Raw genomic sequence first — 18,410 nt, 5'->3', positions numbered from 1 at the left:
CTGCTTTTCGTGTCTAAAACTTCTGGTGCGCTCAGTCGACATGCAGAAGCCTCTTGGGCAGCCAGGAGCGGGGGTTCTCGATCCTGCTCCCGCATTACAACCACCCAGGGAACCCGAAAACCAAGACGGGCTCCCTCGCCTCCTCATCACTAACCCCGAACCTCCCGGGGGTGGGCGAGCAGAGCAGCTGGGCTCAGGAAAAGCTGCCTGAGCTGCGAACTGGTGACATCCCCATGCCCTCTCCCTGGGTCCCCACGGCCCGTGAACTAGGCACGTCCACCTCCTGTGAAGCCTTGGGAGGAAGCCCCTCTGTCATCTCTCCCTCTGCTCCACGTGCAAGCAGCTCTCCTGCCTGCTAAGAGGGCCCCAGACCGCGCGCGCCTCCAGAGATGAGCCAGTGCGTTCAGCCTCTGCCCCTGATGGGGACACCAGCTCTGCTGACACTCGGAAAGCAGAGGAAGGCCACAGCCACGGCTTTCCTCAGGCTACCTCTGAGGGACCCATAAATGAGCAGGGACGCCTGCTGGAGACCCCGCTGCTCCCCCCACTGTGTGACAGGGCAGCCGCGAAAAGACACAGCTGAGTCAAAGCCGAAAACAACCTGCCGTGGACACGGCTGGGCTGTCCTATTTGCACCCAGGGAGCCTGAGAGCCGTGTGAAACCATGACACCTGTTCTGAGACCAGCCTTCGGGCTCTCCCCGTCTCTGCAGGCAAGCACTCTGCCACAGGAGGTGACAGCTGTTTTAGGGCAGAGGCTCTGGGCCTGCTTCCCCTGAAGACGGTCTCGGGAACCCACGTGTGCAGGTGTCTCTGCATCACCTCTTGAGACTCTGCGTCCCCAGGAGGTCTCGCAGCCCCTGTGGGGACTGGCCTCCAGGTGACACTGCCACCATGCAGTGAGGCCCCCAGAAAATCCCCAACCCGTAGCTGGAGGCGCCACGAGGCTGCATGTTTCTTCTCAAGAAACCAGGCAGCATCACTGAACCGTGACATGTCCGAGGACCCCGCAAGGTGCAGCAGCAAGTGGGCTCTTCCCAGGGCACAGGGCCGGCGACAGCCCTGTCTGGAAGTGACGCTCCCGCAGTTTTGACAAATCTGTAAAGAATGGGGAAATAACTACCCTTCGGGGTCCCAAAGGAGCTACTGATCTTTGGGACTGGGTGTCATTCCCAGGATCCCAGCTTTTGCCCCCAAGACAACAAGAGATGGGGAAACACTCCCCACCCTTCTGCGGCTGCAGATGGACAGCTGCCCACGTCCATCCTCCTCACAGGGCTGAGCCTGGTCAGCTCCAGGAGGCAGAGACGCCCAGAAAGGCAAAGACTTCACCAGCAGGCAGAGGGCGGGAGCGCTGTGTATCATACCTGGGCACTACCAGGTGCTGGGCTTAACCTGAGGAAATAAAATCTCTTTTTGATCAAAAGGATAAAGTGGGACACAACCTAGAGAAGAAAGCTATCCCTGATACTGGCAGGAAATACTGGCGGCCCAATTAAAATCTGAATTTCAAATAAACATCAAATAATTTTTTAGTATGAGTATATCCCAAATACTGCATGGGATGGGATATACTTATGCTTTAAAAATGCATCATTTGAAATTCAAATTTGACAGAGCAGCCTGTGTTTTTATGTGCTGAACCCAGCAGCCCCAAGCAGGTCCCCCAGGGGCCGAGCAGGAGCAGAGCTCACCTGATGGCCTCCGCGATCCGGGTGCTCTCCTTTCTCCGGTCGCTGGACAACCGGCCGATCAGGTAGGAATAATCCAGGCCGCTGCAGAACACGCTGCCCACGGCGCTGAGGAGCAGCAGTTTGCTGTCATCTGTGGCCGCGTTGCAGAGCGCACGCCGCACTTCCTTCATGATCTGCGGGCGGAGAAGGATTTGTGGGGATGGGGAGCGTCCATCTGTACGCCTGGGCCTTCAGACCTACGCCTGCCCTGGGCGCAGAGGTGAGACCATCGGCTCTGCCTGTGCGGGGAGCCTCCCCCGAACACAAGCCAAGCCCAGACCAAGCACCAGACCAGGCTTTCCGCGCCATCCCCCAGGCAGCACTGGGCCCTAAGGAGATGCCAGCCAGGTCACTGGCTGCAGACTCGGAAGCCTGGCATGGAGCCCTGTAATCCCTGGTGACTCCCTGCAAATCTTCGTCCAGCACTTGCTCGCTTTGGCCTTTTCGAGGTGTGGGAAGATCCTCCCGTGCACAGCCCAGGTGAGCTATGTCAGCCATCCCTAGGCTGGTTTAAGTACATCCTTGCTTACTCTTATCTCAACTAAGATGCTCACACGGCTCGTCGGTGGCACATGGCAAGTGGGCTTTGCTAGCCAACCCGTAAGATTTTCAAGGCACCGAGGAAAATAACCACAAGGCAAAAATTCTGTGTCCAGTTAAACCTCCATTCAAAGGCAGGGGTAAAGATTAGGCCTTTTCAGCAGGAGAATGTTCAGCCCCTGGAGGCCCTCACTCCAAGAACCAAGAAAGGATGCACTTCAAGAAGAAGAAAAGCATGTTCAGAGAGCAAAACTGACCTGCAAGGAAGTGCAGCCAGCAAAGAAAGTGGGGAGGGTATGAATAAATCAATGTAAGAATTGACTATTACAGGAGTTCCTGCTGTGGGGCAGTGGGTTAAGAAGCCAATTGCAGGGGCTCAGATCACTTCAGATGTGTGGGTTCAATCTGGCGCAGTGGGTTAAAGGATCTGGCATTGCCAAAGCTATGGCGTAGGTCAAAGTTGAGGCTTAGATTCAGTCCCTGGCCTAGGAACTTCCACGTGCTGTGGATGCAACCATAAAATAAAAATAAAAGATTAAAAAAAGAATTGACTATAACGAACCTCATATCGATAGTGGCCAGTGCAGGGTGGGGGCTGCCCAAGGTGGTCCTGGGCAGTAACGTGGGGGAAGGGGACTCGGGTTAGGGCATGGCCGCGGCTATGAGTCTGGGAGGGGTGCAGAGGTCAGGATGACACCGAGGCTTCCCTACGCGTACATAACTTAAGGAAAACCTCTTAAAAACGACACGAATTACAATGGAGAGATGAGGGGTAAAACAACGCAAGCTCAGTCACTCAATCCAACGACAGTTAGGGAACTAAGAAGAATAAATGCAGAAAATGCATGGAAAGAACAAACAAGGCATGCACTTGCCTAAGTGGAGCTGAGAGGGGATGTGAACAGGCTTTGAAAGGACTGCCATTAATTATTCAATAGGCAGAAGAGCGGGGAAATTTTATGAGAGCGTTTTTTAAATTACACTTTAAAAGACCCCCCACTTTTATCAAGCACTTAAGAGGTGCCAGGGATTGCATCAGTTAATTTCCACATGATAGTTTATGCCGAACAAAACTCCTGTAAGGTGGAGGGTAGAATGCCAACCCTGCAGATGCCGCAAGGAAGACTCTGAGAAGCCAAGTAAGTGGTTCAAGGTCACCAGTAAGAGGCAGAACCAGGATGCAAATTTCACCCTACCTCCCGCCTCTTTCCGCTCCTGCATGCTGTAGGATGACTTAAATTAAAAAAAAAAAAAATAGGCCTAGATGTCAATCTGAATCAAGAATCTCCGGCTCTGAGCTCTGTACGAAGGACGAGAGAAGCACTTCCCACTCTAACAGGGAATAAGCCAGGAAAGCTAACAGGCCACCATCAGGTGGGTCCTTTCATCCATCTGCCTCCGGAAATAGACACACGCTCACCTCCATATGAACGCTGTTTCTCTAAGAGGCAAATAAAAAGACAACCGTGCTCTAAAGACACGAGCTGCGATTCCACACGTGACTCAGCCAGGAGCCTCCCCATCCGAGTCACGCACACCTGTCAATTAGGAGAAACAACATCAAACAAGACGGGTCCCTCCTTCGTGAATTTTATAAACGGAGAGTAAATGTGTGTTTTGTCCATACAACAAAAGTACAAGCTGCGCTGTTAATTAAAAATATACATATCTAGTTAGTCTACCTTCCCTTTGCCTTGCTCGTGTTGATAATCCAATTTGGACAGACAGACGGCTGAGGTTCCAGAAGGAACCCCCCCACACACCAATTTTATAATGTGACTGGTGTGTTTAAGGTAAAAGATTCTAAAATGATCATACACTCCTCCGCCTCCCTGAACAGAATCCACTGCATACGTGTCACTCCCTCTCTATGTCACCTGCTAGCCTGTGTCCGAGCAATCCCCTCAGAGGCTCGCGGGCATGCCTCTCTAACAAATGGTGCCAGCGTGCGATGCCCATCGAAGTCCCACAGCCATTCCTGAGATTCACGGCCCTTGTTCTGCACTTGCTCATTGCCCAGTGCTCCCAGTTAGTGTCTGAGAGAGAAAGCACACTCGTCCCCCGCACTGGACCAGGACAACCACATCCACTAAACATGGGTATAAGCAGGGAGCAGACCAGGGTCCCTCTCTCTACTTCATCTCTACTAGCTGAGCCCAGTCTCCCGGGGCCCATGTCAACTGCAATCACCTTCACGGAGGCGTCCCAAACACTGCGGACAAAATGCATCCTCCACTTCCCCCCTAAGTATCTTATCTGATCTTCTGCAAACTCCCTGGCAGAACATGTGCGCCTCCTTGCTTTATCTGCCCCTCGCTGTTTTAAACCCCTGCGCCAGGCAGCCCCTAAGGTGGCTGGCGAATATCCCCCCACGCCCCATGCCCAGCACTCAGGCCCATGTGTAGTCCCCTCCCCTTGAGCGCACCCAGGACCTAGCGACTCACTTCTAACCAGGAGGAAACAGCAAAGCATCGGGACATGCCTTCCAAGAGGAGATGGTACAGGAAGACTACAGCCTGTCCCGGCTGCCCTCTTTGCCAGCCCTCTTCCTTGGAGCTCTCCATCCGGGGAAGCAAGTGGCCATGCTGATGTGAGTATGTGATTGTGTGTATGCGCTCGTGTGCGTGCATGTGTCAGAGGGGGGACTTGATCAGATTTGCACTGCCAGCAGATCACACTGTCCACCCTGTGAAGCGTGGATGCCAGGGCAGGAAACGTGAGGCGGGCAGACCTGACAGTAGGTTGCTGCGAAAGTCCAGGCAAAACAGCTGAGGAGTGTGGACTGTCACGGTTACGGAAACAAGGAAACAGATGAAGGAGCTATTTAAGAGGTAAGTGGCCTGAGGACAGTGTGGCTCTGCAGGTATCATCAAGATGGTGGGAGGGCCACAATCCCACTCTTGGGCATCTATCCGGACAAAACTCTACTTAAAAGAGACACGTGCACCCGCATGTTCATTGCAGCCCTATTCACAATAGCCAGGACATGGAAACAACCCAAATGTCCATCGACAGATGACTGGATTCGGAAGATGTGGTATATATACACAATGGAATACTACTCAGCCATAAAAAAGGATGACATCATGCCATTTGCAGCAACATGGATGGAGCTAGAGAATCTCATACTGAGTGAAATGAGCCAGAAAGACAAAGACAAATACCATATGACATCACTTATAACTGGAATCTAATATCCAGCACAAATGAACATCTCCTCAGAAAAGAAAATCATGGACTTGGAGAAGAGACTTGTGGCTGCCTGATGGGAGGGGGAGGGAGTAGGAGGGATCGGGAGCTTGGGCTTATCAGACACAACTTAGAATAGATTTACAAGGAGATCCTGCTGAGTAGCATTGAGAACTTTGTCTAGATACTCATGTTGCAACAGAAGAAAGGGTGGGGGGAAAATGTAATTGTAATGTATACATGTAAGGATAACCTGACCCCCTCACTGTACAGTGGGAAAATAAAAAAAATTATTAAAAAAAAAAGATGGTGGGAGGGGTGCCTCCTGCGTGCTGGGGGCCCCTGGGGGGGCGGGGGTGGTGCTGTCTGCTGAGGCGGGGAGCAGTGAAGAAAACCAGGATCTGAGCGAGGGCCTGGGGTCCTCTTCTAATGGGGAAGTGGCTGAGCTTTTAATCGCCAAGACTTTGGACAAGGTGTTTAGCTGGCTCTTTCCTTAAGGGGCCTTTTCATTATTTTCCAGGCTCTTTGCTCTATTCCGGACAGGAGAAATATTACAACACACCTGCTAGCCTCACAGTCTAGTTAATACACCCAGTGAATGTATGAATTTCTGCCCATGAGGCCGATCCAGCCAATGGCACATAGACAACTAGAGAAAGAAATTCAATTACGACCGTGAAAGTGGCCTCCTTCCAGTCCCTCTATGAAAGAGCAGGACTGGGTCTGCTGGTGGCCATTAAACCTCGGCTGTTCCGTCTCGGCCACGACGGCAGCATTTACTGAACACCTCCTCTGTGCCGGGGCCTCCGAGAGCCGCTTCTGCAGACATTCTCTCTCCTCCCACAGGGACGATCCCATCCAATTTCTATAAATGAGAACGTGCAGAGGGGCAGAGAGATCCCAAGGCAGCAGACGAGGTGCAGGGGTGGAGGCAGGACTTGCTCGCAGGCCCGCCAGGCTCCTCCGCTCACACCGCCTCGTGGTTCCAGAGGGACTGTGAGCCAGCTGCTGTACAGTCAGTCCACTCTGGGTGCTGGAAGAGCTGCAAACACCCGAGCGATAGTCGCTTCTCTGTTTTCTTCCTGTTCTGTTACTGACAGACACCGACGGGGAAGAAAAGGCCTAATTAACCAAGCCCACGTCTCCGGAGGTGAGAACCTGGGGACCTTAAATCAGGTGAATGCCCCACATTCCGGGACGAGGAGGCGGCAGTGGATACACGGAGCTGCTCCAAAGTGGATACACGGAGCTGCACGAACTGGGAGACTTCCCATTGATTCGGTTTATCAGAGGAAAATACCGCGCCTCTTTCAAGCATGCTTTTTAAAACCAGTGAAGGAGAAAAAAATCTTAAGAAGAATCTGTCTCGTGGGAATGTCTGGTGATGAGCTTAAAGCAACAAGGTCTCCTGGTGTAGGAACAGGTGAAGGGAGGCCTGTGAGATAAACCACAGCCCCGGACTCTGAATCCCATGCTTCGGTCTGGCTCCGTGGAAGGTGCAGGAGGGAGGGACCCCAAAACGCCATGCTCAAAAGAGGGGCAGCTGAGCAACTGCAGCCCTGCCAACTCCACTGGCTTGGGCCACTCTTCCCTCACAGGGTGACACTCTTTCCGGACCATCACCCCCCGCAATCCCCCCAAAGAATGACAGTCTATGGGAGTCATGAAGGTAAGACACGTGACTTCAGGTTCAAGGACACAGAACCACTTCCGGGGCCTCCCCACATCCCCGTCTGGGTGGGCAGCCGCTGCTGGACTGTGACCCCCGTAAAACCCCACGGCTCCTGTGCTTCGTCCTCCATGTGTGCTACAGTGGACACTGGAGGGTAGGACAGTGTCGGGACAGAGAAGAGGGGGTTGTGGGCACTGTCCCCAGTGGACCGAGGACTGGGCTGAGGGCCAGCATGAAACTGTAAGGACCCTGCCCCTCCTGAAGCTGTGTGACCCCAGGCCCGTTCAGTTCTCCAGGCCCATCTGTAAGAAGTAGACCTTAATAAGAAGCGTACTGGTGAGACCAAGTGGGATAAACAGCAGCTATAAAGTGTGAAGAGCCGCTGCGAGTGGCGCTGTGGTCACGTCTGTCCTTTGCCACTTCGCGCCCCGCCCAGGTCGGTCCAGTGGGAGAAGACGACACGGGTGGCTGTTTCCCACAGCCCATTAACACCCTCCTCAGCCGGCTGTCTCGCGCAGGGAACACACCCTCCCTCCTGGGAGAGACTGCGATGGAAAGGAATGCTTTAAAACAAGAAGGTGTATGTTTTCACGACGGTGTAAATCAACTATGGTTTAATACAAAATTATTTTTAAAAAAGAATACGTACACATGCCTGCGTCAACCTGCCGAATGGCAGAAATGGACACAACACTGTAAATCCAGCCTACTTGAGTAAAAAATAAAAAATTTTTAAAGAACCAATCTTGTCACCGCTCCCTGCTGGGCACCCCATATTGTGAATGGTGGTGTCCACCCAACTGCCTCAAGCATTCGCCGTGTCCCTGTTGTGCCCATCCAAGACCTAAGTAGGATTCAGCATTTTAAAAAGTAGGAGAGGAAAAAGATAAACTGAACTCTATTGAAAGTTTAAAAATTGCATATACCAAAGGATGCTATCTAAAAAGTAAAAAGACTGCACAGACTGGAACTATTTTCAGATCACTGCTGATAAGGGTCTGGTATTCAGAATATAGAAAGAATGCTTTAAAACTCAGCAATAGAAAAAAAAAAACCCCCAATTTTAGTATTAAGCAAAGGATTTGAAAAGACATTTCTCTGAAGAAGACAGACAGAGAGCCAGGGGCCACATGAGAAGATGCCCAACATCAGTCATTAGGATCTGAAGGCAAATGCAAACCCCAATGAGACAGTACCTCACGCCCACGAAAATGGCTATAATAAAAAAAACCAGATACTAACAAGCGCTAATGAGGATATGGAAAAACTGGGACCTTCATATCCCACTGCTGCGAACGTGAAGTGGTACAGCCACTGGGGAAGAGAGTTGGGTGGTTCCTCCAGAAGCCAAATACGGACTTACGCTACGACCTGGGAGTTCCAGAGTTAGGAACGCAGCCAACAAAACCAAAACCATATGTTCACACAAAGACATGTACACGCAGGTTCACAGCCGTACGATTCATGATAGCCCACAGTGGAGCCAACCCAAGTGTCTGTCCACTGGAGAACTCATGGACAAAATGGGACACACCCATACAAGGAAAAGAACGGAAGCACTGGCCATGCTGCCAGGTGGACAAACCCCGAACCTTTATGCTGACGGAAAGCAGCCAGTCTCAGAAGGTCCTGTGTTAAAGGGGTCCATTTACCAGAAGAGGCAAATCCCCGGGGACGGAGAGGAGATCGGGGTTAATCTGGATCCCTGTGAGGTGATGGAAGCATTCTGGAATTAGAAGCGGGGATGGCGGCACAACGTCATGGATGGACTACACACCACCCAACCGTACACTTGGAAAGGGCAACATCTATGGAGTGTGAATTCTATGTCAATTAAAAAAAAAAACAACGCCTAAGTGAGTTGAGTGAATATAATTTCATATAAAGAGAAGAAATGTTTTTTTTTTTTCTTTTTAGGGCTCTATCTGCAGCATATGGAAGTTCCCGGGGTAGGGGTCAAACTGGAGCTCTAGCTACAGCCACAGCAACGCGGGATACAAGCCACATCTGCGACCTACGCCACGGCTCACGGCAAGGCTGGATCCTTAACCAGCTGAGCAAGGCCAGGGAATCGAACCCGAATCCTCACAGACACTATGTCTCGTTCTTAACCGGCTGAGCCACAATGGGCCCTCCAAAAGCAAAGAGATTTGACCTGCTGATTATAATGCAGTAGAGCAGGAAAAGCCCAAGACATGACGTTTGGTTTGGGGGGGCTAATGGTGACGCATGCTGCGGTCACCCTCAGGTTCCTGAATTTCTCTCTCGGGTGACTAGGTCTTCATCTTGAGAGCTGGGTAATAGGGTCCCTGGTTGTACAGATCAGACGGAAAATGACCGTAAAGTGACGAGCACAGGGGCTGCGGTGGGGAGCGTGTGCACGTGGCAGCCATCTCCCAAGGGCCCAGGGACAAAGCCCGTGTCCGGGGGACTGCAGGGGAGGCCCTCCCGGCCCGCCCCTCTCACCTCGGGGGTCAGTGCGTTGTTGTCCGAGGTCTGGCTGGACAGCAGGATGTGCGTGAACCCCTCTTCCTTCCGCACGACGATGTCCCGAAACCGACAGTTGCTTTCGTTCTGGCGGACGCTGTACCTGAGCCTCTTGTCAAAGACGTAGTCCTTCTCCGTTTCCAGCTTCCTCTTCACCGGGCTGTGCAGGTTTAATCCCCCGTTGGTCAGAGCAGAGCCTTCCGAAATGAGACAAACAGAGTGAGAAACGGGCTGGGGGCAGCCACATCAGAGTGGGGATCCGAGGATGCTCAGATGCTCGTGGAGACCAGACGTGGCTGGGACCACCGAGCAGCCTCTGTTCCCGGGGTGGGGTGGGGTCAAGGGCCTGGGGATTAACTGCTCCACCTCCAAACTTGTGAAGGACTCCTCTGTGTGATCCTATTTCCTCTCCCACACATGCACCTGTGAGCACCCAGCTTCTGCTCTGATGCCTTCAGCAACGGGAATCCACTTCCGGCCCCCAAAATCAAACCAAGCCAAACCCCCATAACTTCAGCTTCACTCAGACTTGTCAAAAATCAGAAGCAACCAAAGTGCCCTTTACCAGGGGAATGGATCAACTCCAGCTCACTCATAGAATGGGATACCATATTCAGCAATAAAAAGAAATTCATTACCAAGCCATGAAAATACACGAACTAATCTTAAATGCACATTCCTAAGTGAAAGAAGCCAGTCTGAAAAGGCTATGCATTGTATGATTCCAACTATATGACATTCTTGAAAAGGCAGAAGTATAGAAAGCGTAAGAAGATCGGGGGTTGCCAGGGCTTGAGGTGCAGTAAGGAGAGGGGGGACAAGGTGAAGCACAGGGGAATTTTTTAGGGCAGTGAAACTACCGTGCATGACACTGTAACGGTGACTATGAGACATGAAGCATTTGTCGAAACCCAGAGAACCTGACAGCACAGACAGGGAGCCTTAAAGTATGCAAATTTCGGGAAAAAAACTGAAGACACTGGGGGCATCCAAAGATGGCCTTCAGAACATGATAAAAGAACCTGATCGTAGGACTGACGTATGAAGCCACCTGTCTGAAGGCGGATGGAAGGGACAGGCACTAACCTAAGTGACTTTAAGAATGGGGGGAGGGGCCTGTAAAACTAAAGGCCAGAGGGCAACAAAGGCGATTCCCACGGAGCTAAGTGAACAGTCCTGACATGACACGTGTCCGTACGTGGGTGGCAGGCAGCGGGAGGAAGGTTCCTCACTGTTGGGTGGGGGTTACAGATTAGCAGGGGGAGGAGGCTGGAGTGATCCACGTGGTCAGAGACGAGCGCTGAAGACGTCACCAGGAACCTAACACACATGCAGACGGGGACACACACACACACAGTTACAGACAAGCAGGTCTGTGCAGGTGTGTACAGACACTGGGATTTCTTTGCTCTGTCAGCTGAGAGGCAGAATCTGACATCCCGAGAGCCCGAGCACTCCTGGGGCCCAGATCTTGTTTCCGAGACCACGCTCAGTAAAAGGAACCAGGGTGCTCTAGAGAAACGGCGGATTTGAGGACCGCGGCAGGAAACGTGCAAGATTAGCTTGGAGAGGCTCAGAGGAAGGAAGCACTCAAAAACAAAAACAAAAGAACTTTCACACTGACGGGGGTGCTTCAGAAGGACACAGGAGCCGGCTGAAAGAGCTCCCAGGGGCCAAGGACGGAACAGTAAGAGGAACAAAATAAAGGAGTACATATGGCATAAGACTGAACGTATCAAGTAAACATCCATGAGTCCACACGGACACAGTTAAATGACCAGGGCATGAATGAATCCCTCAAAGGCAAGAGCTGAAGCTCCCACGGAGAAGAATTTCAACTGGTTTAGGAAGATGCTCTTCTCTCAAGGAGGCAAAACATAACATCTTTTTTTTTGGCTGCATCTGCAGCATGTGGGAGTTTCCAGGCCAGGGACCGAACCCGAGCCATGGCAAGTGACACCACCAGATCTTTAACCCACTGTGCCACAAGAGAACTCTCAGAACATAACACCTTTATGTGTGGGCTGCACAGTCACTTCCTTCCTAACTCTGTGAAAAGCTGGGAGGCCGGAGGGGAGAGCAGCTCGGGAGCAGAGAAACCACATGGGGGCAGATGGTACCACCAGGCCAGGCGATCAAGACCAACACTGAGGGAGTTCCCGTCGTGGCTCAGTGGTAATGAAACTGACTAGCATCCACGAGGATGCAGGTTCGATCCCTGGCCTCCCTCAGTGGGTTAGGGATCTGGCACTGCCTTCAGCTGTGGTGTAGGTTGCAGCCATGGCTCAGGATCCCACGTTGCTGTGGCTGTGGCGTAGGCCAGCAGCTATAGCTCTGATTCAACTCCTAGCCTGGGAACTTCCACATGCTGGAGGCGAGGCCCTAAAAAGCAAAAACATTAAAAAAAAAAGTGGGAGGACATATCAATGGGACCTAAGAGCTGGCCTAGAGGGGCTTCCACTTCCCAAATTTGGGATGATTTGAGCATCAAAAAGAATAATGAATTTCAACATGCTGAATATACAAAGAATTTGAGTCTTCAGTGATATTTCAAAGAACAGGATAGAAAAATGGAAAGCTCTCCTTCATGCACACACGCACACAAAAATGCCACCTACAAAATGTAGAATAAAGGACAGACTTTAAAAAATCACCAACACCGACGGGGCTCCGTGGGGGCGCGATCTGCATCCTTGATGTGGTGTGAAGAGAGGGCCCGGGACCTCTGAGGTCTCCCTCTCAAAAACCCACAGCCCCGGTCCAGTTACGAGAAACACATCGGACAAATGGGGGGTGTTCTACCAAATACCTAATGGGTACCCTGCAAAACCGTGACGGTCATCAAAACCCAGCCAAGTCTGAGGAACCGTGAAGCCCAGAGGAACCTAAGGAGACCTAAGGACCTGTGGGGTCCTGGACCGGATTCTGGAACGGACGTTGGGATAAGGTCTGGACGTCGGTTAATGACAGTGTGTCAGTACTGGTTCCTCGACTGTAGCAGCTGTGCTGTACGAATTAAGGTGTTCATAAGCACAGGGAATGTGAGGAGGGGGCAGACAGGGACTCTCTGTGTTACCTTTCCACTTTTTCTGGAGATCAAAACCTGTTTAAAAAATGAAGTTTAGGAGTCCCCACTCTAGTGCAACGGGATCGGCAGCATCTCGGCTGCGCCAGGACGCAGGTTCTCTCCCGGGCTCAGCACAGGGTGGCCACGCCGACCCACGTGGCCACAGGGATGTGGTGTTGCCACAGCTGCAGTGTAGGTCACAGGTGTGGCTCGGATCTGATCCCTGGCCGGAGAACTCCATATGCCTGCCATGGGGCAACCGAAAAAGGAAAAAAAGAAACTGTTTAAACTTCGCTTAAAAAAGAACAAAACAAAACCACTTTCCCTGAGATTCGAACAATCAGGAAAGTGGTTCTTATGCCGTACCAGGCACCCAGAGAACTATTAAAAACAAGCCTGATGGAGGATAGCGTGAAAAAAAGAATGTATATATGCATATGACTGGGTCACTCTGCTGTACATTGGAAAGGGACAGAACATTGCAAATCAACCATAATAGAAAAAATAAAAATCTTAAAAACAAACAAACAAACAAACAAAACCAGTCTGCTGGGCCTGCCCCACACTGCTGCGCTTGCTCCAGGAACCAGTTTTGAGAACTGGTCTGGACAGGGGACTGTGGGTTCTTTTACTTAGCACTGGGGGTTTTGGAAGGTCAAGAATAAAGCCAAAGGCAGAGGCCAGGACCAAAAGGGCACAGAAGCCGCAGTCCCCGCAGAAGCCCCCTCATTTCATACTGTTCCACCACACAGAGCAACCGGACTTTGTCAAACACGGCGATGTGGGCAAATGACTCGGGGAAGTTCGCACTCGCAGGTAAACATGGGCATTTAATTAAAAGGCTTGTGTAAAGGGAGCTGTTTCCTCGGGGTCAACCTCAAAACCTTCAGCTCCTCGGAAGGACTTCCTGATCGGAGCCGGTTTTGGGGGCCCCTGGCAGACCTGGGCTTTGCGGGGGCCACCAGCTCCTGCCAGTGAGAAGCCAGAGGCCTGGGGCTTGGGAACTTCAGTGCTTCCCAGGGCTGGGAAAACTCTGCCTACCCGCCTCCTGGCCCCAGCCAAGCGGAGGTGCGAGGGTACAATTACATCAAGGAGGAGGACCTGAGGTTTCCCTTCTCGGAGCAGCCCCTAAACGTCTCAAGAGTCCTAGAAAGCCGCCACGCCTAGTCCATTCTACAGAGAAGGACAATCGCCTAACTTGCTGGACGCCACAGAGGTTTCACATGGCAGAGCTGGGACGGGAGCCAGCTGCATCTCGTTTTCTTCATTTATTCGAAATTGAATTCGTTAGCACCTCCTTGGGACCAGCTATGACACCAGATGATGGAGAGCCAGCAAAAAAATCACAGAACTTAGGTCCATGCCCGCCCAGAGCTTGCTTCAGGTGAGGGAGATGGAAAGGAAACGATGAGTTAAAACAATCACAGGTGGGAGAAGGCAGGGTGACACGGCAAGGACCATTGGGGCGACTGTGAAGGAGCCCAAGGTCCTTCTGTTGGACCACCAGGAGAAGCAGCTCCCAGAGACCACAGACCAAATAAACCACAAAACTGTCTGAGGAGGACAGATGTGCTTATTCTCCATGAGGACACGGGGCTCACATCTCCAAAAGGGACTTGGAAGATGCACCAGCTGTGGGCCGTGGAAGGGAGAAGCCCCCCCAGGGCCTGGATTCACAGTTCTGGACCTAACTCCGTCCTCACACCCAGCTGCTCTCAAGGCCGATCCCCTTCTGGGGCATCAAGCCTCTGGACAGGCTAGGGTCAGCTGGTAGGGAAGCCACATGGGAAAGAGAACATGCTGGAAGCATGGACGTTTGGGGCTTTGGGGCCAGACGTCTTGGGAATCCCAGCCCTGCGTCTGCTCATCGGGAGAAGCCAGGAAGCCCTGTGAACGTGTTGTGCTGTATCATCTCCTTCATCATACGATGGGATTTGTGGTGCCTGCTTCTCAGAGTTGTTCTAAGTTAGTTTAATTAGAGAACCAACGTGGGGTTGGCAAGTGCCTCGCTCTTTCCAGGCACTTCAGAAATGTTCACTGAAGGACACCAAGTTGTTCCCAAACCCAAGAACTGGCTGGTGAGGCCTTGGAGTCCTGCCTCTCCCACTCTCAGCCCTACATACTCCCTCCAAGCCTGGCACGGGGGACCAGTGCAGATGGGGTGTTCCATGCAGAGAGGGGACAGACCACTTGATGAGCCCCAAAGCCAGGGTGAAACCCAACAGTGGACCCTCAAATCCCCACACCCTGTCCTCTTTGGGCTGTGAGGCTGCGGGGGCTCACTACCCACTCTGCATCCCCACCACCCACACGTGGGATGGGAGACACCACCCTTGCCTCGTAGGACTGTTGTGAAGTCAAGGAAATGACATGTGCTGCATTTCTGGGACAAAGGAAAACCCCCAACAGGCTAGTTTCCTTCCCTCCATTCCCTCCAAGCCTTCCCGTGTGCCTTTCTTCTGAGCACGAAGGAGCATTCCCCACTCGGAAGGCTTGGACATGCAGAAGCAACAGGTAAAACACTGGACTCACATCAAGATAATCACCTGTGTGTTAGAGGCCGGACATCAACACCAAGCATGGCATGGGGGTGGGAGCCAGGAGTGCTGGGCAGGAAAGGGACATGGGCAGTAGAAACCATGGTGCCCACGTGAGATGGAAGAAGGGACCCCAGCCCAAGGCTGGATGCCAGGGGATGGTGGGAGACCCTCCACGAAGGCAGAACAACAGGGACAAAAACCAAGTGCTGCCCACGGCCAGGGCTTTCTCAGGAGCTCTGGGCCAGGCACAGGCACACACAACTGTTAGAGAAGAAGGGACACAGGGGAAGCAAAGAAAGACAACAAACTTTCCTCCGGAAACGAGCCTGTAGCCCCAATTCCAAAACAGAGAGATACTGAATGCTTAGCATTCTAGCCCATAAAATCAACACTGGTGACATCGATGATGCCAAATAAAATAAAATGAGTATCACAAGACAACCTGACAAGGACTTTGAGAGAGGAATGTTCAGAAGGTTCAACATGATGTTAGAAAAATAGTCAGTTAAAATAGACAAGAAATTCTCAGACAAAAGCAGACAGGAAAAGAGCACGGGGCGAGGTAAAGAACTAATTAAAAAGCAAATGACAAAACAGGAAAAAAACTGCATTTCACAGATAAAAGATCCCCAAATTGTAAAGAAATTTTAAAGAATAAGGACCAAAAGACCAAAACTCTTCCAGGAGAAAAACAGACAGAAGATATGGACAGATAACCCACATATATTACATAAAAATAGCCCTTAAGCATAAGAAAAGATTACAACTTCACTCAAAAGAATAATGCAAACTAAAACTCATGATGAGGAGTTCCCACTGTGGCACAGCGGGTTAAGGACCTGGTGCTGCCGTGGCTGTAGCGCAGGATTCAGCTGGGGCTCAGACCTGATCCCTGGCCCAGGAACTTCCACATGCTGTGGTGTGGCAAAAGAAAAAGAAAAAAAGAAAGAAAAGAAACCCTCATGGTGAAAGAAATGAAAATTAAAACCACAATGAGATACCATTTCTTTACCTAGTCACTTGGCAGAAGTTCAGAATCCTGACAATATCCTCTTCTAAAGAGGATGTGGAGAGCTGGGCATTCTCTTAATTGTGGGTGGAATGCAAAATGGTACAACTGCTATGGAAAGGAATTTGGCAATATGTGACAGAATTGTGCATTTACTCTCAACTCAGCAATCCCACTTCTGGAAATGTAACATAAAAATATACCAGAAAATATGTATAAGATGATTCCTTGCAGCCTTATTCACAGTTGCAAAATATTGGGACTATCTAAATATCCAAGCACAGATTAGGGAAAGAAACTATGGTGCACCCACACAGTGGAGCACTATGTAGCTGTAAAAAGAATGAGAATGACTGCTGTGAGCTAATGAGTGATTTCCAAAACATATTTCCAAGTGAAGAGAGGCAAGGTGCAAAGTGTAAGAAAGAAGGGAAAAGAGATAAATGTGTTATTTTTGCAAAATGAAACAGAGGAAGAATAAACCAGAAAACAATGAAACTGGTTACCTGCAGTGGTTGGCAGAGAGAACAGAGGACAAGGGATGGGGAAGAAGTGACACGTCTCTGAGTACAGTGGGCCCTTGAACAATGCTGGGGCTGAGGACACCAACCCCACACAGTCAAAAAGCTGGGTGTAACTTTACAGTCAGTCCTCTGTATCCATGGTTCTGCATCCACAGATTCAATCAACCATGGCTCATGTACTATGTATTCATTGCTGAGGGAGGACAGTCAGTACAAATAACCTTTGGAATCAACGTAATGACTTACACACTCTCAGGCAAATCTTTGCTTTTTCTTAGTGGCTTTTCTCTTCACGACTGTAAGGGTGGAGCAATTCTAAAATTACTTTATGAGCAGTATAGGGTGGGCAAATGAATAACTGTGTGATGTTATCAAAAGACAGGGTTCTCTCTGAGGAAGAAGGGACATACAAATATGGAATGTGGGAAGGCAAGGAAGAATTCAGTGGGATTAGAATGAAACTGGAGGTATCAGGGTGAGCTCATAATTTTAAAAATTATACTAGCTCTATTAGGTGAAAGGACTTAGAAGAAATGAAGCTCTAACAAAAATGAGCACACTTATATCCCAGATGCTGGCTTCTAAATACCCATCCCCATTAAAATAAACTAGGGCTTCACAGAGAAATAGCTGCTTCCAGGGTTAAGACAGGCAAGGTACAAATAGAACTGGAAACTCTTATTGTACCTGAAAGTAAGAAAAAGATAAAAGGAATAACCAGGCATGTCAAAAAGACATATAAGGCAGCTTGAAGGGGCTCCCATGGCCAAATCTAGCACAATTTGAACATAAAAGTAAATAAGGGGCAGAAAGAGATAATAAACCATTGCATCAAACAATAATTTTCAAGTCTATTCTACTAGATGGCTAGATAGAGGAAACAGAGAGAGAGGAGGAGGAAGGGGGGTGGGAAGGAGGAAGGAAGGAGACAGACGAATAAGACAGAAAAAACAATATTATATAAAGTATTTCAGCAGACACTCTGTAAAATAACTGGATTGCATTCTTCAAAAATGTGTCAATGAAGATGAAGACAATAGAAGAAAAAGGAAAGGCTCCAGATTAAAGGAGACTAAAAAGACATGACAACTAAAGGCTTCATGGGATTCTGGACTGGATTCTATACTGGAGGGAAAAAATAGTCTAAAGAACATTATTGGAATAATAGGAAGAGGTAGAACATGAAGCAAAGATTAAAGTATTGTATCAATGCTAAATTTCTTTTTTTCTTTTTTTGCTTTTTAGGGCTGCACCCATGACATATGGAGGTTCCCAGCTGGGGGTCAAATTGGAGCTACAGCTGCTGGCTTATGCCACAGCCACGCCAGATCCAAGCCATATCTGCAACCTACACCAGAGCGCACAGCAACGCCGGATCCTTAACCTACTGAGCAAGGCCAGGGATCGATCCCGCAACCTCATGGATGCTAGTCAGATTCGTTTCTGCTGTGTCAGGATGGGAACTCCTTAATGCTAAATTTCTTGAATTTCACCACTGAACTGTGTTGATTTGAGAGAATATCCTTTTTCTTAGAAAATACCCATACTAAATATTACTGGAGAGGGAGGGAGGGATAAAATTGGTAGTTTGGGAGTAACAATAATACACACTACTATATATAAAATGAATAATACACACTGCTATATATA

The 18,410-nt window shown here is 50.2% G+C and overlaps 1 protein-coding gene across 2 annotated transcripts in view; it reads right to left on the bottom strand.

Moving 5' to 3' along the window:
• The window catches only part of CDYL2 (chromodomain Y like 2), a 286,970-nt gene that overhangs the window by 116,012 nt on the left and 152,548 nt on the right, over positions 1-18,410 (bottom strand). For both annotated transcript variants that reach the window (XR_002345297.1, XM_021097053.1), the window contains exons 3-4: positions 9,600-9,817; positions 1,694-1,866 (exon numbers count right to left, since the gene is read on the bottom strand). Coding sequence is in view for 1 of the 2 variants with exons in the window: in XM_021097053.1 (XP_020952712.1) it covers positions 1,694-1,866; positions 9,600-9,817 (391 nt within the window). In the remaining variant the exon portion in view is untranslated. The remainder of the gene's footprint in view (positions 1-1,693; positions 1,867-9,599; positions 9,818-18,410) is intronic.

Source organism: Sus scrofa, chromosome 6, assembly GCF_000003025.6.
Source record: "Sus scrofa isolate TJ Tabasco breed Duroc chromosome 6, Sscrofa11.1, whole genome shotgun sequence".
NCBI classification, from domain to species: Eukaryota; Metazoa; Chordata; class Mammalia; order Artiodactyla; family Suidae; genus Sus; species Sus scrofa.
This window is presented reverse-complemented; position numbering and strand designations above follow the sequence as displayed.